The sequence below is a fragment of the Bufo bufo genome, chromosome 2 (assembly GCF_905171765.1).
Source record: "Bufo bufo chromosome 2, aBufBuf1.1, whole genome shotgun sequence".
In the NCBI taxonomy this organism is placed as follows: domain Eukaryota; kingdom Metazoa; phylum Chordata; class Amphibia; order Anura; family Bufonidae; genus Bufo; species Bufo bufo.
The window spans coordinates 466,995,336-467,022,873 of NC_053390.1; the positions used below are offsets into that span (position 1 = coordinate 466,995,336).

Genomic DNA, 27,538 nt, shown 5'->3' on the forward strand with positions numbered 1-27,538 from the left:
TCCTAGCAACCGTGCGTGAAAATCACACCACATCCGCACTTGCCTTTGGATGCTTGCGATTTTCACGCAGCCCCATTCACCTCTATAGGGCCTGTGTTGCGTGAAAAATGCAGAATATAGAACGTGATGCGTGAAAAAACACTGCTCGTGTGCACAGCCCCATGAAATGGGTCCGGATTCAGTGCGGGTGCAATGCGTTCACGTCACGCATTGCACCCGCGCGGAATACTCGCTCGTGTGAAAGGGGACTTAGTGTATTTTCTATAAGTTAAGATGAATTAGTCAGGGTTAACTGGTTTGTCCCCACATGCTTGAAGCACACTCACATAATATGCAACTAAAATACTTTTTAAAATGATGTCCCCTTTTCATAATGGTCATTTTGATATAGAGGGATATGTAGTTTATGGTCACCAGGGGTGGGACTAGAAGCTACAGCAGTATTTGTCCGACTGAAAGATGGCATTTATGCCAGACCCCCTTTGACTATAATGAAATCTGATAGGGATCCGGTGGTGCCTGGTGGTATTCAGCCATACCGGAAACGGTAAACTCCAGTAGCTTATGTCCTCTGCTGGCAAATAGCGGTTCACATAGCACAGGCTTCGGCCATGTGGCTACAGTTTGCGGATGCGAACCCATACAGAGCGGTGCGCATATTGAGGACCAGTGCATGAGCCCTAAGGCTGGGTTTCCACATAGTGGGAGTGTGCCAAGTGGCCAATCCACATGTGGGAAAAACCACATACCTTTTAGGGCTCATGCACACAACAGTATGTATTTTACGTTCTGCAAAAATGGATCCGCAAAAAATACGGATGACGTTCGTGTGCATTCCGTATTTTGTGGAACGGAACAGCGGGCCACTAATAGAACAGCACTTTTCCATCTCTTTGTGGCCCAAACCAGTCAAAAACACAGAACAGGTGCAGATCCCTTATACTTTATCTCTGTGGAGGCTCCAGTCCTGGTTTTTGCTCACAATCACTAATGGAAATCACTGACCAAAACACTGAAGTGTGAACTAGGCCTTACTGTGGTTTAGTAATGTGGTTATTGAACGCACAGTTTTTACAGATGAAACATGTTAAAATGTTTTTCACCTGTAAACACCATGTGCCCTTTAACTGCAACATGTTATGTGAATTCACACTTACTACCGCTATGTGGACACCCAGCCCTGGGCCTAATGCACCATAAGCATTTTGTGGTCCACAAACTGCGGATCTGAAAACTCGGAAGAGGTCTGTGCCGTCCACATTTTTTTTCCAGACCCATAAAGGAAAACTGGCTTAGTTGCCCACAGCAACCAATCAGACTCCATCTTTGATTTTCCAAAGGAGCTCTGAAAAATGCATGGTGGAATCTGATTGGTTGCTATGGGCAACTAAGCCAGCTTTCTTTACACCAGTTTTGATAAATCTCCACCATTGACTTCAATGAACCTGCAGTCAACACTCTGTGGATGAGTATAGGACATGTTCTATCATTTGCAGAACGGACACATGTCCTATATTTGTCCGAAAGGGTTGACCGCAGGTCAATTGAATTCAACAGGTCCACAACAAAATGCAGCATGCAAACTGACCTCATCGGTATTTTGGGGCACTGTGGTTTTCAGACCGCTGTTGTGTGCACGAGACTTTAAAGTGTGCCTCCAGTGTTACTCTCCCTCCCACAATATAGGACATGCTACGTTTTTTCCTGAACACAGAGATGATGCACAGATCCATTGAAATGAATGGGTCAGGATTCAGTCTGGATGCTATGTGTTCACAACACACATCGCTTCCAGAAGGAAAAATTGCTTGTGTGAAAGAGGCCTTACTCTACACTCGATCTGAAGATTAGCCTCTGAAGAGTAAGGCCTCTTGCACACGAACGTTGTGTGCCCGTGCTTGTATACGGCAGGTCCGCAATACACGGCCACCGGCTCGTGTGCACTCCGCATTAAGGATGCAGACCTATTCACTTGAATGGGTCCGCAATCGCAGAGATCAAGTTGAATGGGTCTCAATCCGTCCCGGCCGCCGCACGGACCTTGCCCATGCATTGGGAACCGCAAATTGCACAATGTTCGTGTGCATGAGGCCTAACAATGGAGATACACTTTAAAGGAGTTTTCCGGGCTTTTAATATTGATGACCTATCCTCAGTATAGGTCATCAATATCAGACACCCGGTACCCCCGCCGATCCGCTGCACGTAGGGAAGGCGCACGCAGTGTGCAAGTGCCATCTCCCTTCTCTCTTCCTGCTCGTTGCTGCTATGTCTATGGCAAAGCAGCAACAGTGCAGGAAGAGAGACGGGAGACGGCACATCTCCTCATACAGCTGATCTGTGGAGGTGCCAGCTGGGTGTCGGACCCCCGCCGATCTGATATTGATGACCTATACTGACGATAGGTCATCAATATTAAAAGCCCGGAGAACCCTTTAATACTTCTCACAACTGAGGGTTTAGTTCAATCGTATTCAGTCCAAGTGTAGGTAATCTTCAGTGAGATAAATAGCCTCCAGACAGGCGCGTGACTAGATAATACTGGGACAGCCTATATAATCATCAACAAGATGAAGATCAATGTGTGACAAAATACATAATATCACCAAAAAACTAAGGACACACATGTAATACAATGACATTTTATTGAATTACATCAATTATAAACAACATATAAATAAATAAATAAATAAATAAGTATGTAGCAGCAATGCAGTCAGCATAATGGCAGCGAATAGCTGGTATAGTAATGTAGAATAGGGAGATCAAACCCGGACCTGCAGGGAGCGCTCCCTGCAGGTCCGGGTTTGATCTCCCTATTCTACATTACTATACCAGCTATTCGCTGCCATTATGCTTCACTTAGGTTAGATTATTTGTAAGTGTTATTTCCTTGTTGGCACTTATCTTGCCTATTGGGTTAATGTAATTGTAGCTTGTGTACCTTAATTGTAATTTGTAGTGTATTCCTGTTTTTTTAATTTATTTTTTATCCTCTTTTATGTATTATATTGATGGACATATAAGTTACTCCCGGGGTGGGGGATCTATTATGCTTGTGTACCTGCTGGAGAACTGCTTTTCCCGGCGCTGACTGCATTAGGCCTTATTCACACGTCCGTTGTTTCTTTCCTGATCTGTTCCGTTTTTTGCGGAACAGATCTGGACCCATTCATTTTCAATGGGTCCTGAAAAAAAATCTGACATTGAGCTGTCCGTTTTTTTTCAGGACCCATTGAAAATGAATGGGTCCAGATCTGGTCCAGATCTGTTCCGCAAAAAACGGAACAGATCAGGAAAGAAACAACGGACGTGTGAATGGACCCTACTTATTCATATGTTGTTTATAATTGATGTAATTCAATAAAATGTAATTTGTAGTGTATTCCTGTTTGTTTATATATTTTTTTTATGCTCTTTTATGTATTATATTGATGGACATATAAGTTACTCCCGGGAGTGGGGGGGGGGGGGGGTTCTATTATGCTTGTGTACCTGCTGGGGAACTGCTTTTCCCAGCGCTGACTGCATTGCTGCTAAATACTTATTCATATGTTGTTTAGAATTAATGTAATTCAATAAAATGTCATTTGTATTACATGTATGTCTTTAGTTTTTTAGATAATACTGAGCCCACAACATTATTGACTAAGGGTAACCGGCTATTTGTAATGTTGCCACCCAGCATCCATATAATGCAGCAAGAGGTTGCTGAAACAGCACAAATACCTAAAAATAGTAAATATGCACACGCTTGTTACATGCAAGCAACACTAATAGACATAGTCAATACATACAGTACATAGTCAGTCCTACAGACAAAAACTCCTACATGGTCACAAATGTAGATCCTTGCTACGTTCACTCCCTACCTAGACCCAGATGCACATGCATGCGCAGACACGTGCTTACAACTAGGGATGAGCGAATGTTTCATCAGAAGTCGATTCGCTCATCCCTACTTACAACATAAATGTGTGCGCACACTCACCACATTGTGTGTCATTTGGTACACGGTAAACCCGTCACTCATTACTATGTGCGGACTGGTCTATAAGGGTACTTAGAGTTTCCCCTGTACACATACAGATTTGATAGAAGATTTGAGCCCCTTGTAATGACATGGGTGAAATCTCATCTCTTTCTACAGGAGCATTGAGATTTTTAAAACATGCCCTAAAACCTGTGTGGATTACTTCCAAAATGGGGATTTCCATGCAGATTGGATGTAGAGAATAGGGAACAAATCTGGCCCTTGGAAATATCCCCTAGTGTAGAGGTCACCCAGCGGTCTTTCTGTGCTCTAGGGCTTATTCACACTTAAATGGTGGTCACATTTTTTCTTCCACATCTTCAATCACAGGTCTCCTTTCGCTACAATATATGCTAAATGGCATTAAAACGCCACAGTTTTTAAAAGATTGCTGCAGAAATTTTTCATGTCAATTAGGCCTCATGCACACGACCGTATGTATTTTGCGGACCGCCAAAAAACAGATCCATTCTGTGATTGTTATATGAATGAAGGCAAGTTTTCTTTTTGGGAGGGGGGTGGATTCCTTACAACCTTCTGCTCCTGCATGAAGCAACAGTCTGCGGTAGAAACATAACATTGCTACACTAGTGCCTGCCACTGATACAGTTTTATTAGTGCTGCTTTAAGTGGTTATACCACAAAGTTTAAGGTCTTTTTTTTTTTTTTACTTCCTGGACTTACTTTACTTTCTTCTGTAGGTGGGCACCAGCTCATCTGAGACATGACGCAGCGGCATCTCCCAGGATACACTACACTTAGCTTTTGTTAACATTTTCCTCTCTGCACAGAAAATAGTTCCTTACATATAGCTCCACTGTGTAGCGACAGACAGAGCTATATATTTCTATTCATTTAGAAGTGGGGATGAATGAATCAAAGGTGTCTGGACTGCTTCACTATTAGCGTGGGAGGGGAACAGGGGAGCTACTGAGCATGTTAGTCCACCGTGGAATGTAGGAGAAGCTGGAGCAGAAGGATTACCAGCAAGGGGTGCTACCAGAGATCCAAACGTAAACTACATCAAAAAGAAATAAAAACTTACAGCATTTTTATTGCATGTATAATACAACTATTTCAAATCCCTTATTCACTGCATTGTAATACCTTTCTTGGGATAACCTCTTTAATATACTGGTTACAGGAGATCACCAGTGCAATCCCTCTACAGCCGAGGAGAGAGTTTGAGCAAAATAGGGGTCATTTACAAAGACCAGAGTTTTACACTGACTTTGATTTCCCCTGCGCTGCTGGAAAATGCGCCTAATTTATGACCAGGTGCATGCCTCATCATAAATTCGGCACTCCAAATTAAGTGAAAAACTACTCCACAACTTTTTTCAGTTGTAAATTTTAGTAAATTTGCCAGGGCTAATATTCCAGTCCCCACCACTCCCAAGTGGCGGGGATAGCATAAAAACGCCCATGCATCAAAATATTGTTACATAGGCATTTTAAAAGATTTTACCCCAAAAACTGGCATAGAGATGTTAGTAAGTGACCCCCAATATGTTTAGGCTTCTTTCACACACTAATTTGCGCTGACATTTTTTTGGGTAACGCTAAAACAACGACTGGAAAGAAGCTATATGTTAATTGATGACTTAATCACCTATAATTGAGAGTACAAAGACAGAGTGGGGATGGTGATTCTTATTAAAACGTAGCTTTTAATTCATTTGATAGAAAGGGGTCCCTAGATATTCTTATTTGAGAACAAAAAGGTGCACAATAACACAAAAGATAGTGAATAACGCGGTGCACGGCGGCACCTAAGATAACCGGTAATACTACCGTTCTCCTGGAGTCCTCCGGTTTTTGTAGATATTCAGTAGATGTGGTGTTACGGAGGGTAGAGTAGTCAGCGCCGGACGGGGGTATTAGTAGGTTCTAGGTCCCTAGACAGCCCTAAGATGTGGGTACTAGCGTGACCCTAGCGTCCTATTCACGGAGCACCCGTTCTAATAAGAACGCCCCCGTTCGGAACCTTGCCCTTTTGCTACTTAGCCCTATTGTGCCCTAGTGCACCGCGTTATTCACTATCTTTTGTGTTATTGTGCACCTTTTTGTTATCAAATAAGAATATCTAGGGACCCCTTTCTATCAAATGAATTAAAAGCTACGTTTTAATAAGAATCACCATCCCCACTCTGTCTTTGTACTAATGCTAAAAGAAAAACCTAAAAATCTCTTGCAGTTTTTACCATACTGCATGGGTTTGTGTGAAAGGAGTTTTGAAAAGCAAAAAAGCCATTGCTTCAACGTGCATTTTACAAAGAAGAGTCTAGAGAAACAAAAAACCACCAATGTATGGCCTGCATTTCCCACAGACTTTCAGCTAACATTTGGAGCTGGCATTTTCTAGCAAAAACCACACACACAGATGCAAACAAACACCGTTTTTGTGGCGTTTTTCAGCACGTTTGCAACACCACTAAAAACCAGTTTCGGAATCCACCCTCAAGAAAACGGCGTATACTAAAATGCAATATGCAGATTAACTGTGGGAATTCAGAAGCGTATTAGTAATTGCCAAGTGAGTGAAGCAAGAGCAGGACGGACATGATAAGTAGCTGGCATGGAGATTATGATTTCACCCGGTGTGGAGACATTGCTGCTCCTCCCCCTCCTCCTGGGCATTCCATTCCTCTGACATCAGCCAGTACCGACATCAGAGGCCAGCTCTATTGTTTGGCTCATGCAGCCACAGTCTACAATGATGATGTCTTTTAAACTCATGCTGCACCCGGCCATAAAGAACAGGTATCTATGAAGCATGAGGGAACGTTTGCTAGTCCCACCCAGTCCTGCTTTTTCCTCAGACATTGCATATAGCTCCAGGATGTTGGGTTGCGTTACATTTTCTGAGACAGACTGTACCCATGCCCAGAACTAGGGATGAGCAAACTTCTGTTTTCAGGTTCGGCATACAAGGTTCAGGTTATCCAAGAATTTCGTTATGGATTCCGCTACCACGGAACTACTCAGAACTTATGTTTACTACATAGTCAGTATAGATCGGTGTATCAGGGATCAGCCAAATGGACACTTTAAAAATGGTAGATAACCAATTGCTCCAAATGGGGAGATTTATCAAAACTTGTATAAAGCAAAACTGGCTTAGTTGCCTATCGCAACCAGTCAGATTCCACCTTTCAGAGCTTCTTTGTAATCTGATTGGTGCCTATGGGCAACTAAGCCAGTGTTTCTTCACACCAGTTTTGATCAATCGCCCCCAGTGTCTTCTCATATATGCCATTCTCCTTAGGAAAATTAGACTACAGATGCGTTGCAAATATTCACTCACTATCTGTAAGCCATTTGTACTACTTAGGGTATATGCACACGCCACAGCTTTTTTTTAATTTTTTTTTAGAAAAGTTGACTCTTCCTCTGACATCAGCCAGTACCGACATCATAGGCCAGCTCTATTGTTTGGCTCATGCAGCCACAGTCTACAATGATGATGTCCAACATCAGAATGGAGCTTGCAGAAGTCCGTGAACATGGTGCAAAAACAACCCCGTTCACATGTATGGACACATTTTCTGTGTGTGAATTTACTCAAATTTCCATTTTTACAATCCCTCTCCCTAAGGGCTCTTTCACACTTGCGTTGTCCGGATCCGGCGTGTACTCCACTTGCCGGAATTACACGCCGGATCCGGAAAAACGCAAGTGTACTGAAAGCATTTGAAGACGGATCCGTCTTCAAAATGCTTTCAGTGTTACTATGGCAGCCAGGACGCTATTAAAGTCCTGGTTGCCATAGTAGGAGCGGGGAGCGGTATACTTACAGTCCGTGCGGCTCCCGGGGCGCTCCAGAATGACGTCAGAGCGCCCCATGCGCATGGATGACGTGCCATGCGATCACGTGATCCATGCGCTTGGGGCGCCCTGACGTCACTCTGAAGCGCCCCGGGAGCCGCACGGACGGTAAGTATACTGCTCCCCAGCTCCCCGCTACACTTTACCATGGCTGCCAGGACTTTAGCGTCCTTGCAGCCATGGTAACCATTCAGAAAAAGCTAAACGTCGGATGCGGCAATGCGCCGAAACGACGTTTAGCTTAAGGCCGGATCCGGATCAATGCCTTTCAATGGGCATTAATTCCGGATCCGGCCTTGCGGCAAGTCTTCAGGATTTTTGGCCGGAGCAAAAAGCGCAGCATGCTGCGGTATTTTCTCCGGCCAAAAAACGTTCCGTTCCGGAACTGAAGACATCCTGATGCATCCTGAACGGATTTCACTCCATTCAGAATGCATGGGGATAATCCTGATCAGGATTCTTCCGGCATAGAGCCCCGACGACGGAACTCTATGCCGGAAGAAAAGAACGCAGGTGTCAAAGAGCCCTAAGGCCTAGTTCACACGAACGTATGGCTTTTATAGTTTTTTGCGGTCCATTTTTCACGGATCCGTTGTTCTGTTTTTGAGTTCCGTTGTGTTTCCGTTTCTGTTCCGTTTTTCCGTTCCGTTTTTCCGTATGGCATATACAGTGTACAGTAATTACATAGAAAAAATTGGTCTGGGCATAACATTTTCAATAGATGGTTCAGAAAAAACGGAACGGATACGAAAAACATACGGATGCATTTCCGTATGTGTTCCGTTTTTTTTGCGGACCCATTGACTTTAATGGAGCCACGGAACGTGATTTGCGGCCAAATATAGGACATGTTCTATCTTTCAACGGAACGGAAATACGGAAACGGAATGCATACGGAACACATTCCGTTTTTTTTGCGGAACCATTGAAATGAATGGTTCTGTATACGGACCGTATACGGAACACAAAAAAACGGCCCGTACACTCGCAAAAAAAACTTTTGTGTGAACTAGGCCTAAGGGCTCATGCACACGGGCGTTGCCTAGCAGTGCCCGTATTGCGGTCCGCAATATGCGGGCACCGGCAGTGTGCACCCCGCATCACGGATGCGGACCCATTCACTTCAATGGGTCCGCAATCCGAAAGGTACTACCCCACGGAAGTACTACGGGGTTTCTCTCCGTGCCTCCACACCGCAAAAAAAACATGCTCTATTTTTTTCCGATGCGGATGGATCACGGACCCATTCAAGTTGAATGGGTCTGGATCCGTTTGTGGAGTTCCCATGCAAATTGCAGTCCTCAATGCACGGAACGGCCGACAAACAGCCTCGTGCATGAGCCTTAATAGTGTGTCCAAACTGGCCAGAAAATCAAATAAAGCAAAACAAAAAACCAAACCCTCTATGTCACAGGTAGGTGGACATCTACAAAGCTGTATGTTGTGAGGACCCCTCCAAACAAATACTTATACCTTTGAGTGTGGCATATAGAATCAGTCACAAATTTCTAGGTTTTTAATGGAATTGGGCTTTAATTCTTTTTAGAAAAAAATATTCTGGCCTCATGCGCACGACCGTGTCCACAGATCCTCAAAATGTTTCTCGCTCTCATTAATAGAAATTACCTTTTTTGTCAGCAATACAGACACAAATAGGACATATGCCTTTGCATATGTATCAAATCGGCATTTTTACACAATAAAAGCACACAGAGCTATAGGGACTGGGTATTACGGATGTGCTAGCGGCCATCTAGCAACCCATGGCCTCAGCTCCATACACAAAATCCCGGTGACAGGTTCCCTTTAAGACAGTTAGGTGTCGGCAAAGCCCGGAATGGCACCTAAGATCCGGTCCGGTGCTTGACCTCACCTGGCTGTCAATCAGTCCAGCAGCATATGCTGGGAAGAAAATACCTTCCTCTCCACACCAAACCTTTTAGGGTCCATTCACGGATCCGCAAAACACGGACAGTGGCAATGTGCATTCCGCATTTGCGGACTGCACATTGCCGGCACTAATAGAATATGCCTGTTCTTGTCCGCAATTGCGGACAAGAATAGGACATGTTCTATTTTTTTCGGGAACGGAATTGCGGACCCGGAAGTGCGGGTCCGCAATTCCGTGTCCGGGCAGCACATCATGCTGCCCCATAGAAATGAATGCAGAATGAAATTGCAGACGTGTGAATGGACCCTTACTGTGTCACATATGATAAATAACTTTGAGGTTCTTAGCAAATATATTTTGATCAAAACAAATATGTGCACATCTACCATGGCTGGTGACCTCAATCCAAGTAGGAACCTACTCTAATTAATACCTATCTCTATGCCAGTGAGCATCTACATCCAGAAGAGCAGACCTTGAACATATACTGTGTTGCTACTTGTTATCTCGTGTGCATTTAGGCTAGGGCGACATGTGTCACGCAACATTTATTATAATGATAGTCTATGGTGTCGTACGGTGACATGCTGCGATTGTTGTCGCAGCATGTCGCAATGTGACACCATTGACTATCATTACAAAAAATGTTGCGTGACACGGGTGCAAGTTGAATGTCGCACAACGCATGTTGCAGTGTAGTTGTTCCATTTTGCTACGCTACACATGTCGCCGTGTAGCCCTATATGTATCACCTAATTGGAAGCAACCTCTGGGATAGGTGAGATAATAGTAGTGCAGCCACACCTCATGTGTGAAAACAAAGCAAAACGCATCCTGCACAATATGATAAATGAATACTATTATGCAGGATGCTTTTATTTTTTGGGCAGTATTTGGAAAATCATAATCCCTACTCTTTCCTTGGGAACAGCACAATTCAAATCTGTATAAACCCTCCATGGTACAGCAGCCCGCATGCTGTCATTCATCAAACAAGCAAATTGCTCTGAACTTGACTTCCCTTCATTGTAATGGGGGTCGTGATGAATGGAGCAATTCCATAGATAGATATTTGTATTAAAGGATGGTCACATAAACAAGATGCATACAGTATGTGTTACTATAGACTGTGCCTCCTTCAGAGTGCTTTGCTGTGTACTGTTCATTGCACTGTAGTGTACTAGTATCTGTTCCCCTATAATTGTTCGGCCTCTGCCCTCTGGTGGACAGATGAAAAACTTTTAGAATACTGGAAATCACTATATCATGAATAAAACAAATACATGTTTATTTAAAAATATGTTTATTTTAAAAAATTCAAATTTTTATGAATCCCCCCAGATTTCAGTGCACTGTAATCTTGATTTCTCACAGTTTTAGGCCTCTTTCACACGACCGTTGTGTGCACCCGTGGCCGTTGTGCCGTTTTCCGTTTTTTTTTCGCGGACCCCATGACTTTCAATGGGTCCGTGGAAAAAACGGAAAATGCACCGTTTTGCAGCCGCATCCGAGATCCGTGTTTCCTGGCCGTGAAAAAAATATGACCTGTCCTATTTTTTTCACGGCCAACGGTTCACGGACCCATTCAAGTCAATGGGTCCGTGAAAGAACACAAATGCACACAAGATTGGCATCAGTGTCCGTGATCCGTAGGTTACTTTTTATACAGACGGATCCGAAGATCCGTCTGCATAAAAGCTTTTTCATAGCTGAGTTTTCACTTTGTGAAAACTCAGAACCGACAGTATATTCTAACACAGAAGCGTTCCCATGGTGATGGGGACGCTTCTAGTTAGAATACACTACAAACTGTGTACAAGACTGCCCCCTGCTGCCTGGCAGCACCCGATCTCTTACAGGGGGCCGTGATCAGCACAATTAACCCCTTCAGGTGCGGCACCTGAATGGGTTAATTGTACTATCATATCCCCCTGTAAGAGATCAGGGCTGCCAGGCAGCAGGGGGCAGACCCTCCCCCCCCTCCCCAGTTTGAATATCATTGGTGGCCAGTGCGGCCCCCCCCCCTCTATTGTAATAATAGGTTGGTGGCCAGTGCGGCCCCCCCCCTCCCTCTATTGTAATTATTCGTTGGTGGCACAGTGTGCGCCCCCCCCCCCCTCCCTCCCTCTATTGTAATAATTCGTTGGTGGCACAGTGTGCGCCCCCCATCGGCCCCCCCTCCCTCTATAGCATTAACAACATTGGTAGCCAGTGAATGGGTTAATTGTACTATCATATCCCCCTGTAAGAGATCAGGGCTGCCAGGCAGCAGGGGGCAGACCCTCCCCCCCTCCCCAGTTTGAATATCATTGGTGGCCAGTGCGGCCCCCCCCCCTCTATTGTAATAATAGGTTGGTGGCCAGTGCGGCCCCCCCCCCCCTCCCTCTATTGTAATTATTCGTTGGTGGCACAGTGTGCGCCCCCCCCCTCTCCCTCCCTCTATTGTAATTATTCGTTGGTGGCACAGTGTGCGCCCCCCCCCTCCCTCCCTCTATTGTAATAATTCGTTGGTGGCACAGTGTGCGCCTCCCATCTCCCCCCCCCCCCCATCATTGGTGGCAGCGGAGCTCCGATCGGAGTCCCAGTTTAATCGCTGGGGCTCCGATCGGTAACCATGGCAACCAGGACGCTACTACAGTCCTGGTTGCCATGGTTACTTAGCAATAGTACAATAGTAGAAGATTCATACTTACCTGCTGGTGGCTGCTGCAATGTTCGTGTCCGGCCGGGAGCTCCACCTACTGGTAAGTGACAGGGTCTGTGCGGCGCATTGCTAAATGAACTGTCACTTACCAGTAGGAGGAGCTCCCGGCCGGACACGAACATCGCAGCTCCCAGGTAAGTATGAATCTTTTACTATTGTACTATTGCTAGTAACCCGCTGCCACCAATGATCGGGGAGGGAGATGGGAGGCCGCACACTGGCCACCAATGTTGTTAATGCTATAGAGGGAGGGGGGGCCGATGGGGGGCGCACACTGTGCCACCAACGATTTATTACAATAGAGGGAGGAAGGGGGGGGGGCGCACACTGTGCCACCAACGATTTATTACAATAGAGGGAGGAAGGGGGGGCGCACACTGTGCCACCAACAAATTATTACAATAGAGGGAGGAAGGGGGGGGGGGCCGCACTGGCCACCAATGATATTCAAACTGGGGAGGGGGGGGGGGTCTGCCCCCTGCTGCCTGGCAGCCCTGATCTCTTACAGGGCGATATGATAGTACAATTAACCCCTTCAGGTGCGGCACCTGAGGGGTTAATTGTGCTGATCACGGCCCCCTGTAAGAGATCGGATACTGCTAGGCAGCAGGGGGCAGTCATGTACACAGTTTGTAGTATATTTCCGTTTGAAATGGCACCATATTGTGTCAACGTCAAACGGATCCGTCCCCATTGACTTGCATTGTAATTCAGGACGGATCCGTTTGGCTCCGCACGGCCAGGCGGACACCAAAACGACTTTTTTTTTCATGTCCGAGGATCCTCCAAAAATCAAGGAAGACCCACGGACGAAAAAACGGTCACGGATCACGGAAAAACGGGACCCCGTTTTGCGGATCGTGAAAATATACTGTCGTGTGCAATAAGCCTTAAACACTGCTATCTGAGCAGGATCTTTAGCTGTCACTATGCAACAGGATCCTTGAACATAATAGCTGACCTAGGCCTCATGCACACAACTGTATTTTTTTGCGGTCCGCAAAACGGGGTTCCGTTTTCCCGTGATCCGTGACCGTTTTTTCGTCCGTGGGTCTTCCTTGATTTTTGGAGGATCCACGGACATGAAAAAAAAGTCGTTTTGGTGTCCGCCTGGCCGTGCGGAGCCAAACGGATCCGTCCTGAATTACAATGCAAGTCAATGGGGACGGATCCGTTTGACGTTGACACAATATGGTGCCATTTCAAACGGATCCGTCCCCATTGACTTTCAACGTAAAGTCTGGAGTCCCTTTTATACCATCGGATCTGAGTTTTCTCCAATCCGATGGTATATTTTAACTTGAAGCGTCCCCATCACCATGGGAACGCCTCTATGTTAGAATATACTGTCGGATATGAGTTAGATCGTGAAACCTCATTTCCGACAGTATATTCTAACACAGAGGCGTTCCCATGGTGATGGGGACGCTTCTAGTTAGAATATACTACAAACTGTGTACATGACTGCCCCCTGCTGCCTAGCAGCATCCGATCTCTTACAGGGGGCCGTGATCAGCACAATTAACCCCTCAGGTGCCGCACCTGAAGGGGTTAATTGTACTATCATATCCCCCTGTAAGAGATCAGGGCTGCCAGGCAGCAGGGGGCAGACCCCCCCCCCCCCCACTCCCCAGTTTGAATATCATTGGTGGCCAGTGCGGCCCCCCCCCTTCCATTGTAATAATTCGTTGGTGGCACAGTGTGCCCCCCCCGCCCCCCCCTTCCTCCCTCTATTGTAATAATTCGTTGGCGGCACAGTGTGCGCCCCCCCCCGCCCCCCCCCTTCCTCCCTCTATTGTAATAATTCGTTGGTGGCACAGTGTGCGCCCCCCCCTTCCCCCCCCTTCCTCCCTCTATTGTAGTAATTCGTTGGTGGCACAGTGTGCGCCCCCCCCTTCCTCCCTCTATTGTAATAAATCATTGGTGGCACAGTGTGCGCCCCCCATTGGCCCCCCTCCCTCTATAGCATTAACAACATTGGTGGCCAGTGTGCGGCCTCCCATCTCCCCCCCCGATCATTGGTGGCAGCGAGTTACTAGCAATAGTACAATAGTAAAAGATTCATACTTACCTGGGAGCTGCGATGTTCGTGTCCGGCCGGGAGCTCCTCCTACTGGTAAGTGACGGTTCATTTAGCAATGCGCCGCACAGACCTGTCACTTACCAGTAGGTGGAGCTCCCGGCCGGACACGAACATCGCAGCAGCAGGTAAGTATGAATCTTCTACTATTGTACTATTGCTAAGTAACCATGGCAACCAGGACTGTAGTAGCGTCCTGGTTGCCATGGTTACCGATCGGAGCCCCAGCGATTAAACTGGGACTCCGATCGGAACTCCGCTGCCACCAATGATGGGGGGGGGGGGGGGAGATGGAAGGCCGCACACTGGCCACCAATGTTGTTAATGCTATAGAGGGAGGGGGGGGCCGATGGGGGGCGCACACTGTGCCACCAACAAATTATTACAATAGAGGGAGGGAGGGGGGGGGGGGGCGCACACTGTGCCACCAACGAATTATTACAATAGAGGGAGGGAGGGGGGGGGGGCGCCCACTGTGCCACCAACGAATTATTACAATAGAGGGGGGGGGGGCCGCACTGGCCCCCAATGATATTCAAACTGGGGAGGGGGGGAGGGTCTGCCCCCTGCTGCCTGGCAGCCCTGATCTCTTACAGGGGGCCGTGATCAGCACAATTAACCCCTTCAGGTGCCGCACCTGAAGGGGTTAATTGTGCTGATCACGGCCCCCTGTAAGAGATCGGGTGCTGCCAGGCAGCAGGGGGCAGTCTTGTACACCATGGGAACGCTTCTGTGTTAGAATATACTGTCGGTTCTGAGTTTTCACGAAGTGAAAACGCAGCTTTGAAAAAGCTTTTATGCAGACAGATCTTCGGATCCGTCTGTATAAAAACTAACCTACGGCCACGGATCACGGACACGGATGCCAATCTTGTGTGCATCCGTGTTCTTTCACGGACCCATTGACTTGAATGGGTCCGTGAACCGTTGGCCGTGAAAAAAATAAGAAAGGTCATATTTTTTTCACGGCCAGGAAACACGGATCACGGATGCGGCTGCAAAACGGTGCATTTTCCGAATTTTCCACGGACCCATTGAAAGTCAATGGGTCCGCGAAAAAACACGGAAAACGGCACAACGGCCACGGGTGCACACAACGGTCGTGTGCAGGAGGCCCTACAGTGAGCACAGACACTTACGCTGCGTTCAGACCTGAGCGTACGGGATGGAGCGCTCTGTATGCGCGATTTTATGCGCGTTTACAGACGCGGCTCCGGAACAAGCGAACGCCCATTGTCGCGCTTTCCCGTCAGTCTATGTACAAGACGCCCCAAAGAAGCTCCTGTACTTCTTGGAGCGTCGGGCGTTTTACAGCGCGATCGTACGCGCTGTGAAACGCTCAGGTGAGAACCATTCCTATAGGGAAACATTGGTTCTTGCCTGTTGAGCGTTTTACAGCGCGTAGGAACGCGCTGTAAAACGCTCAGGTCTGAACCCAGCGGATGCCGTGTGGGTAATCCGCTGCGTAAAAGAGACAGAGACACGGAGCATTAACATGATTGATAATAATGCTCTGTGCCTCTCTGTGATATTTTTACTACAAAATCACAGTGACAACTTTATCTCACTGTGATTTTGTAGTAAAAAGATCACAGAGGCATGGAGCATTATTATCAATCATGTTAATACTCCGTGTCTCTGCTGTCCAGTGCGGGGCTTGGCTCTCTTTCACGCAGCAGATTACCCGCACAGCATCTGCTCGTGTGAAAGAGCCCTTAGGCCTCTTTCACATGGGAGTTGCGGGAAAAGGTGCGAGTGCGTTGCGGGAACATGCGCGATTTTTTCATGCGAGTGAAAAACATTGTAATGCGTTTTGCACTCGCGTGAGAAAAATCGCGCATGTTTGGTACCCAAACCCAAACTTCTTCACAGAAGTTCGGGCTTGGGATCGGTGTTCTGTAGATTGTATTATTTTCCCTTATAACATGGTTATAAGGGAAAATAATAGCATTTTGAATACAGAATGCATAGTAAAATAGCGCTGGAGGGGAAAAAAAAAAAAATTATAATTAAACTCACCTTAGTCCACTTGATCGCGCAGCCCCGCTTCTCTTCTGTCTCCTTCTTTGCTGATTGCAGGAAAAAACCTGTGGTGACGTCACTCCGGTCATCACATGATCCATCACCATGGTAAAAGATCATGTGATGACCGGAGTGATGTCACCTTAGGTCCTTTTCCTCCAATCAGCAAAGGAGACAGAAGAGATGCCGGCTGCGCGATCAAGTGGACTAAGGTGAGTTTAATTTTTAATTTTTTTTTTATTTTTTAACCTCTCCAGCCCTATTTTACTATGCATTCTGTATTCAGAATGCTATTATTTTCCCTTATAACCATGTTATAAGGGAAAATAATACTGATCGGGTCTCCATACCGATCGTCTCCTAGCAACCGTGCGTGAAAATCGAACCGCATCCGCACTTGTTGCGGATGCTTGTGATTTTCACGCAACCCCATTCATTTCTATGAGGCCTGCGTTACGTGAAAAACGCATAAAGAGGAGCATGCTGCGATTTTCACGCAACGCACAAGGGATGCGTGAAAATCACAGCTCATGTGCACAGCCCCATAGAAGTGAATGGGTCATGATTCAGTGCGGGTGCAATGCGTTCAACTCACGCATCGCATCCGCGCGGAATACTCGCCTGTGTGAAAGGGGCCTAAGGGTGCCTTCACATGCGGCAGATTTTGTGGCAGAAAATTCTGTGACTGAAAATCAGTTCCATTCATTTGAATGGGGCAGCAAACACATACATTTTTGCAAGCTCCATTAAAGGGGTTATCCAACCCCTATAATGCCCCCTCTAATGCATGGGCCCCTCACACAGGTTGTACTTACCTTGCTTCCCAACACCCGCGTCACTTCTGATGGCCGCCGCTGCATCTCTCCGTCGCATGGATCAAAACAATAGTAGGCCGCGACGGGGATGAGCCTTCCTATCATCACCTGCTATGCTAGGAAGGCTTGTCCCTGTCGCGGCCTGCTGTTGGCTGACCCGTTACACCGCCCCACCCCAGCGCTGGAACTGATTTTCAGTTGCAGAATTTTCTGCCACAAAATCTGCCATGTGTGAAGGCACCCTTACTCAAGCAGCATAAAAAGCAAAGGAATGTATGGAAAATTACATATTTCAAAACAATAAAAATTGATATGTTATCCTTGGTTTCGGGAAAGCATAGTAACAAATATTTCCATTTCATCACCATGACGGCCACACAGGAGATTGACCCATGACCTCTGTAGGGGCAGGAACAGAGAAGAGGTTAAATTGCCCCCTCCCACCACTGATCCTCAGTGTTCTTGTCCCTACTGAGGCCAGGGGCAGAGAAGAGTCTCCCTGCGTGTTAGGGAGATGAAGAGGAAATCCTCCTTTTTTGTTTTTTCTCATTTCCAGGTCGGTAGGTCTCCTGGTATTACCTTAAGCTCCAGTCGGGAGCTCCCCAGTCCGCCGGCGGCCGTGTGCTTATGCTGGGCTGGGGATATCGGAAGGACTCGATCCAGTATATTTGGAGCCTGCTCCCGGGCCGCATAAGTTCCTCCTCTCCCCCGGTGGGGCAGGCGGTGCAGCGGCCGGCGTGCGCGCACGCCGACGTCGAGGACATTTGACGTCACTTCCGGGTTCCGGTCATGTGACCCAACCCGGAAGATCGCTGGGACGGAGGCAGATAAAAGCGGGGCAAGCCATGGCAGACGCTGATCTGAGGTCTGAGTAAGTACCGGTTTTCACTGGCACTCCCAGTATGTCGGGTCCTAAGCTACAGAGTTCTATGGAACTCGATGCCCCCATCTTGCCCTCAGTAAGTTCCCCTGGTGGGACCCCCTTTTCTTACTATCTTGTTACTTTCCTTTATTTTTTCTCTGACGGCTCTCCTGCATTCTTTTTCCATATCCCCAGGTAAAGGAGGCACAGAAAAAAATTAAAAAGCCTCCACGCTGCTTAACCTGCTCAAAAAAATTACCTGAGGGATATGCAAAAAAGTTATGTAAGGACTGCATCTCGGAAGTAATCCGCCAGGAACAGCCCTCACTTACAGAAAGCATCCGTTCAGTAGTACAGGAGGAGCTAAGAGCCGCCATGTCCGGGGTTTCTGACCTTCCCCATCCTCCACCCCCTAAACGCCCCAGAGTAAAAGCTCCCTCCCTTTCCGATTCAGATTACTTGGAGGTCGAGGCTTCCTCCTCCAAAACTTGGGAAGGAGAGATTTCGGAGGGCGATAGAAAATTTTATTTCTCGTCGGATGAGATGAATGACCTGCTTAAAGCGGTCCGTGCCACCATGGAGATTGAGGAGGCCCCCAGGTCCCATTCAATCCAGGATAAAATGTTTGAGGGACTGCGAGTAAAAAGGGTAAGAGTATTCCCCATAAATGAAAATATTAGAGACATGGTTCTAAAGGAATGGGCCGAACCAGAGAAAAGGCTAGGAATATCTAAAGAGTTCAAAAATCGCCTAGTATTTGACCCTTCACAGTCAAAATTATTTGACGAAAATTCCAAAAGTCGACGTCCAGGTAGCCAAAGTAAATAAAAAGACTGCCCTGCCATTCAAGGACGCGGCCCAGCTTAGGGATGCCATTGAACGTAAAGCGGATGCTCTGCTAAAAAAATCATGGGAAGCTTCCAGGTACAGGCTTAAAACTAATATAGCTGCCATGTCTGTAGCCAGATCCATGTTCCTATGGCTGAACGAACTGGAGAACCATTTAAAGAACAAAACCTCCACCGAGGAAATTCTTCACTCATTGCCGTTATTAAAATCCGCTACAGGTTTCTTGGCTGACGCTTCGGCCGAATCTATTAGATTCAGCGCCAGGGACGCGAGCTTGTCTAACGCTGCTCATAGGGCCCTATGGATGAAGTCCTGGTCAGGGGATAAAACCTCCAAAATGAAGCTCTGCTTGATCCCCTTCACGGGGGAATACGTTTTTGGGCCTGTCTTAGATAAGATCTTAGAGAAGGCTGCTGATAGAAAGAAGGGCTTCCCAGAAGACAGACCCTATAGAAGGAATCAGTCCTTTCGTCGTCCCTACTCTAGCCAAAACAAACCCTATAAAGGCAAGGGCAAATCAGGTCGCTGGGCTTACCCCTAAAGGAGGTAAAGGAAGGGGTTTCCTTCTCAAACCCCAGTCTAAGCCCGACGACAAACAATGACGCCATAGTCGGAGGCTGAGAGACTTCCTCAGTCCCTGGGAGAGAACGACAAAAAATCCCTGGGCTCTGGAAATCATTCAGTCAGGTTACAAGATTGAATTCACATCTATCCCCCCAACAAAATTTGTCATCACCAACGTAGGCTCCAGGTTCTCCAAGCAAAACATTCTTTTAGGTATCCGGGAACTAGTAGAAAAAGGAGTAGTGATTCCAGTCCCAGTTTTCCAATTGAATCAGGGTTTCTACTCAACTCTCTTCCTAGTAAGAAAGAAAGAAGGATCCTTTCATACAATAATAAACTTAAAACACCTGAACAAATTTATCCTGTACAGGAAATTCACGATGGAATCCCTGAAGTCGATTATCCTACTAATAAAAATAGGAGCAGTCATGTGCTCGATCGACTTAAGGGATGCATATTATCACATCCCAATCCATTCCAACCATCAAAAATTTCTGCGATTCGCAGTTCCCGACCTACACAACCGGATACTTCATTTCCAGTACACAGCCCTCCCGTTCGGGATCTCTTCTGCCCCGAGACTCTTCACAAAACTGGTAATAGAGATGGTAGCACCTATGAGGCAGGAAGGGCTCAACATAGTACCTTACCTAGATGATTTTCTAGTCATAGGCGACTCAACGAGACTCCTGTTACCACACTTAGAAACATTCTTGTCCCGTCTGTCAGAGCTGGGCTGCATTATAAACAGGACAAAATCTGTTTTACATCCTTCTACGAGCGTGAATTTTCTAGGCGTAACCCTGGACTCACAAAAACAAAAGACCTTTCTCCCTCAGTCCAAGATTCAGTCCCTCAAACAGAAAATCAGAAGATTCCAATCAAGAAGGGAATGTTCTATAAGAGAGGCAATGAGCCTCTTGGGTCTCCTAACTTCCTGTATCCCCTCAGTAGGAATGGGCTCAGGCCCACTACCGTATCATACAAAACTGGCTTCTGAATCAGTGGAACAGAAAACTAGGGTCCTTAGACATCAGATTGCGGATCCCAAGCTTTGTGAAGGTATCCCCATCCTGGTGTAAGGTGGAGAGAAACTTGTCCAGGGGAGTCCCATGGAACAAATCCCTGTCAATTACGGTCCTCACGGACACCAGCAAATCGGGCTGGGGGGCAAAGGTCAAGGACAGATACTACCAGGGCTTCTGGGGGATGGAAATGTCCAACCAATCATCAAATTTCAGAGAACTGTATGCTGTCCGGAAGGCCCTGAATGCAGCCAAGGAGTTCCTAAAGGACCACCATGTGAAGATCCTATCGGACAACATGACAACTGTTTCATACCTCAGGCACCAGGGAGGTACACGGTCAAAAAGGCTCCAGAGCATTGCGGAAGAAATATTCTCCTGGGCGGAGAAAGAAGTGAAATCTATCTCAGCAGTCCACTTGAAGGGCTCCCTGAATCAGGAAGCAGACTTCCTCAGCAGACAGAAAATAGACCAGTCGGAGTGGTCTTTGGAACAGGGGGTGTTCGACGCGATAACCAGAAGATGGGGCCTACCCACGATAGACCTCTGGAGAATCGATGCCCTCTCACTCGTATTGAATTGGGACTTGGCATATGCCTTTCCCCCTCTCCCCCTGATTCCGAGAGTAATTCAGAAAATCATGGAAGGACGGACGACAGTTATACTGATCACGCCTTTTTGGCCAAAAAGGAGCTGGTTCCCTCTACTTTAGAGATTGGCAGTAGAAGAACCCTGGAAGTTACCGCCCATCCGGGACATTCTTCATCAAGGTCCTATTCTTCATCCTCATCCACAGTTCCTCAATCTCACAGCCTGGATCCTGAGGTCGCCATACTAAAATATCAAGGTCTCTCTGACAAAGTCATTTCCACTATGAAGTGCTGCCGAAAGAAAGTAACATCCGCAATATACCTAAAGATATGGAAGAAGTTCTGCTCATGGTCTGGAGAGACAGAGCCCAATCTCAGAGAGCCTAACATTCAGAAGATCCTTGACTTCTTGCAGAATGGTCTGGAACTGGGACTTACTCCCTCTACACTGAAAGTACAGATCTCCGCACTCAGTACCTTCTTTGACACCAGTCTCGCGGATCATAGGTGGATTAAGCGGTTTATTAGAACAGCAACCAGGTTAAGGCCCTCCTTAAGGCCTCGTACTCCTACCTGGGATCTAAATCTAATCCTAAACAGACTTACGCATCCTCCCTTTGAACCGCTGGAAGACTGCACAACAAAATTGCTCTCCTTCAAAACCACTTTTCTCATCGCCATCACCTCAGCCAGAAGGCTGGGAGAAATTCAAGCACTCTCCACAAGGGAACCATATCTGACTATATCTGACGATAAGATTGCTCTGAGACTAGATCCGGGATTCCTGCCCAAAGTAGTTTCCAGCTATCACAGAAGCCAGGAAATCATCCTCCCCTCCTTTTGCGACAAACCCAAAAATCTGAAAGAAAGCGACTTCCATACCCTTGACGTCAGACGTACTATACTAAAATATCTGGAAGTCACAAAAGACTTCAGGAAATCTGACAGTCTCTTCTCATCCAGTTTGCGGGGAAAAATAAGGGCTTAAAAGCCTCTAAGTCCTCTATCGCCCTGCTACAAACTTCAAAACTCCGATCCACCCGCAAACGTTCGAGCTCACTCCACTAGAGCAGTTTCCACCACTTTCGCAGAAAAAGCAGGCACTTCCCTAGATGACATATGCAGGGCAGCGACCTGGTCAAGCATACACACCTTTGTTAAAAATTACCGCTTGGATTTATCGAGGTCCTCCGACCTTTCATATGGGCGCAAAGTCCTTCAAGCGGTTGCCCCCCCTAATTGTATAATTTTATAATTCTCCTGTGTGGCCGTCATGGTAATGAAATGGAAATCCGGAATTAGACTTACCGGTAATTCTGTTTCCATGAGATCACCATGACGGCCCATATTTCCCTTCCCATTTTTCTATTTGGTATGAAGTAATACCTTGTTGTTTCCCTTTTCGGGGTATGATGTAATACCTTGAACTATTATGTTATGAGTCTGGCACTTAGTACTCTTTGAAACACTGAGGATCGGTGGTGGGAGGGGGCAATTTAACCTCTTCTCTGTTCCTGCCCCTACAGAGGTCATGGGTCAATCTCCTGTGTGGCCGTCATGGTGATCTCATGGAAACAGAATTACTGGTAAGTCTAAGTCCGGATTTTTCACACTGAAAGGGCAGATTCACACATAGTTTGGCCTCTTTCACACGAACGTATTTTCTTTCCGTGTCCATTCAGTTTTTTTTTTTTGAGGACTGTATGCGGAACCATTAATTTCAATGGGTCCGCAAAAAATCCGGAAGGTACTCATTGTGCATTCCATTTCCATATTTCCGTATATCTGTTTCGTTAAAAGATATAACTTGTCCTATTATTGTCCGCATAACGGACAAGGATAGGACTGTTCTATTAGGGGCCAGCTGTTCCATTCCACAAAATACGGAACGCACACGGACGTCATCTGTATTTTTTGCGGACCGCAAAATACATACGGTCGTGTGCAAGAGGCCTTTAAAAGAGTTGGTCGAGTTCTCCTGCCCTGGCTGATGACTGCTGTAGCCAGTCACTGTCCTCAGTGTATACCTGCATGCCACTGTACACGTCACCAATAGCAGGACCAGACTAGCGCCACAAAGAATGGTGCTGTTATTTTAAGGCTACATACACACGACCATATTCATTTTTCTATCCGCAAATCACTATCTGCATTGCTCTCTACATTGTATTGCTTTACAGCCCCTCCACTCTGCTCGGAAGGACAGCTGTAATGGTCTCCAGGATGGATCTTACATCTGTCACTCAGAGCAGAGTGAAGGGGCTGATAATAAAAGCTACCATAAGGGTATAATTACCCACCTATCCCCTAGCTCTGTCAGCAGTTTTGCAGGGTCATTACTGAAGACATATTCCCTTTAAACACTCTTCACTTACATTGAGTACAAGTCCCATCAGTGCATCCGTAATATGGCACCCATCAACTTCTATAGGGCCTCTGATTTCAGACTAAAGCATAAACAGTTTTTTTTTCTGTCTGAAATTGAAGAAATTGTGCCAAGTTATTTTGGATGCCATAATACAGATCTATTTTTCCCTACAAGTATTGGTTCTACAGGACAATATGGGGGAATTGATCATTCTCCTCACTCCACTTTTCTGGCTTTTCTGCCATGTGCTTTTTTAAACACCACTTGCAACAAATTGTGTTGTAGGTGGCGTTTTTACGCCTCTCTCTCGCCACGTTTCCGAAAAGGGGACATGGTGAGGGATGGGTCGGGGCCAGCAGGTGGGCACACATCTCTTCAGTTACTGTAGCTTCCTCTCTTAGGCTACTTTCACACTAGCGGCAGGATGGATCCGACAGGCTGTTCACCCTGTCGGATCAGTCCTGCCGCTAGTGTGAAAGTACCCTTAAATGAAGACAGAAATCTACGGCATCTCTGTGATGGGAGAGAACATACAAGAAATATCTCTTCTACAAGATGTTAGATACATTTATATTGACCGCAGGAAATAAAATACTGCACTTAACAGACTTACATCAGCTGCTTTTTTCTCAGCTTGCTCCAGTTTCTCTTGTGCATCTTTCAGAGCTTCAGAGTACTTATCCAGTTCATCTTCTGTTCCTTTCAGCTTTTTCTGCAGTGCAACCAGTTCATCTTCCACCTAGCAACATTAAAAACAGTCTGGTTACGGTGTGTTTGGCTTGTACTTTCCCCCCACAGAAACTTATTTTGAATTAAAAGGCAGGAAGAATATACCCCATGACACTGTTGGGTCCAGTCAGTGATTACAGTCACATCTCGATAGAGAGCATGAGGCAGAGACCAGTGCTGGAGGGGGATCGGCAAGGTGAGTATCACTGTTATGTTATAATGTTCTGCGCTTTTTTATAAATAATTATTTATGACTGGACAATCCCTTGAAAGGAGGATACATCAATTGTCACAGATATTGATTTTAATGTACTGTAAAAATGAGAGGATGTAGGCTGGGAAACATGCCCTATTTAAAAAAAAAGCCACCCACAACCTTTTCTTAACAGGTAGTGTTGAGCGAACTTGTGTTTTAAGTTCGGCGTCTAAAGTTCAGGTTATCGAAGAATCGTGTTATGGATTCCGCTACCACGGACCATAACGGAATTTAGAATCCATAACGCGATTCTTCGATAAACTGAACCCGAACTTTAGATGCCGAGCTTAAAACACAAGTTCGCTCAACACTATTAACAGGTCTTTTACATGCTGCAAAAATTCTTGGGTTCAAATTAAGGTTGCACTGCGTATCGAAGTCTCAATACTTGTTTGATAATAAGATACCCAGTTCGATTTGATATCTGGGTTACCCTTTTTTTTTAACCACTTCACATCTGAGCCATTTGCCCCCTTCCTGACCAGGCATAATTTTGCAAATCTGAAATATGTCACTTTATGTGGTAATAGCTTTGGAACGCTTTTACTTATCCAAGCCATTCAGAGATTGTTTTCTTGTGACACATTGTACTTCATGATAGTCATAAATTTGAGTCAATATATTTCACCTTTATTTAAGAAAAAATCCAAAATGTACCAAAAATTTTGAAAAATTCTCACTTTTCAAAATTTCGATTTCTCTGCTTTTAAAACTGAAAGTGATACCTACTAAAATATTTATTACTTAACATTCCCCATATATCTACTTTATGTTGGCATCATTTTGTAAATGTCATTTTTTTAGGATGTTAGAAGGCTTAGAATTTTTAAAAAGAGAAAAAGCTTGGTGTACAGTCACAAATAAGCAGCGGAACCCTTATCCAAGAGTAGGTTCAGTCTCCTTAAAACAGTCAAATCCACAAGCAATTTCAGGGAATTTCCTTGTGGATTAGAATTTTAGAAGCAATTCTTAAAATTTTTAAGAAAATTGCCAAAACCCACTTTGTGGGGCTTACATAGTGGATACCCCCATAAATGACCCCATTGTAGAAACTAAACCCCTCAAGTTACTCAAAACTGATTTTAAAAACTTTGTTAACCCTTTAGGTGTTCCCCAAGAATTAAAGGAAAATGGCTGATTTTCCATTTTAATCCATTTTTTTCTTTAACACATCGAGGGTTAACAGCCAAACAAAACTCAATATTTATTACCCTAATCCTGCGGTTTACGGAAACACCCCACATGTGGTCCTAAACTGATGTAAGGGCACATGGCAGAGTGCAGAAGAAAAGGAACGCCATATGGTTTTTGGAAGGCAGATTTTGCTGGACTGGTTTTTAGATGCCATGTCCCATTAGAAGCCCCCCTGATGCACCCCTACAGTAGAAACTCCCAAAAAGTGACCCCATTTTGGAAACTAGGGGATAAGGTGCAAGTTTTATTGGTATTATTTTGGGGTACGTATGATTTTTAATAGCACTATAAAGTTTTTTGTGAGGCAAGGTAACAAAAAAATGGCTGTTTTGGCACTGTTCTTATTTTTTATTTTTTACAACATTTATCTGACAGGTTAGCTCATGCGCTATTTTTATAGAGCAGGTTGTTACGGACGCAATGATATCAAATATGTCTACTTTTTGTTTGTTTGTTTCAGTTTTACATAATAAAGCATGTTTAAAAAAAATTATGTTTTTGTGTCTCCATTTTCTGAACGCTGTATTTTTGAAATTTTTCTGCTGATCGCCTTGTGCAGGGGCTCGTTTTTTGCAGGATGAGTTGACGTTTTTATTGGTACCATTTTTGGGTACATATGATTTTTGGATAATTCATTATAAGGCCTCTTTCACACGACCGTATGGCCTTTTCAGTGTTTTGCGGTCTGTTTTTCACAGATTCGTTGTTACGTTTTTTGTTTCCGTTGTGTTTCCGTTTCTTTTCCGTTCTGTCTTTCCATATGGCATATACAGTATACAGTAATTACATAGAAAAAATTGGGCTAGGCATAAAATTTAGATGGTTCCGCAAAAACGGAACAGATACGGAAGACATACGGATGCATTTCCGTATGTGTTCCGTTTTTTTTGCGGACCCATTGACTTAAATGGAGCCACGGAACGTGATTTGCGGGCAATAATAGGACATGTTTAGAGTTGAGCGGACACATGGATGTTCGGGTTCGACGGGTTCGGCTGAACTTTGGAAAAAAGTTCGAGTTCGAGACCCGAACTTGACCCCGAACCTCATTGAGGTCAATGGGGACCCGAACTTTTGAGCACTAAAATGGCTGTAAAAATGTCATGGGAAAGGCTAGAGGGCTGCAAATGGCATCAAAATGTGGTTAAGAGCATGGCAAGTGCTCTGCAAACAAATGTGGATAGGGAAATGACTTTAAATAACATAAAATACGTAAAAATAAAAAATAATAATCTTGATCTAGGAGGACGAGGTCCATATGGAGTAGGAGGTTGAGGAGGTGGTGGATGTGGCGGTGTAGGTGGAAGCGGCGGTGGAGGAGAAGGTAGCCTACACTGGTTTTTGGTTTTAAATTTTATTTTTTTAAATTAGGGTACACACCAAAACATTGGGAAATATAACCTGTGATAACCCCCTGCAGTCGTGCTAAACACACGTTCAGACAATACACTGGCTGCAGGGCAGGCCAGCACCTCCAAGGGGTAAAGGGCAAACTCAGGCCATGTGCCCAATTTGGAGACCCAGAAGTTGCAGGGGCTGACCCCTGTCAGTCAATTCGTGTAGGCGTGTGCAAACTTACTGCCCCACCATGTCGCACGTCCCCGTGATGTTCACGATCCAATTTGATATCTGCTCTATCAACTTTCGATGTTCTTTTCTGCGCCTACCATGGTGATCACGGGTGGCGGGGAATCAGGGTTCCACGCCGGAGAGGGAGCGTGAGAATTT

General features: G+C 45.7%; 1 protein-coding gene across 2 annotated transcripts in view; it reads right to left on the bottom strand.

The window, feature by feature from the left end:
- The window catches only part of TPM4 (tropomyosin 4), a 130,537-nt gene that overhangs the window by 72,955 nt on the left and 30,044 nt on the right, over nucleotides 1-27,538 (bottom strand). For both annotated transcript variants that reach the window (XM_040417674.1, XM_040417673.1), the window contains exon 2: nucleotides 24,245-24,370. In XM_040417674.1, the coding sequence (XP_040273608.1) occupies nucleotides 24,245-24,370 (126 nt within the window). The remainder of the gene's footprint in view (nucleotides 1-24,244; nucleotides 24,371-27,538) is intronic.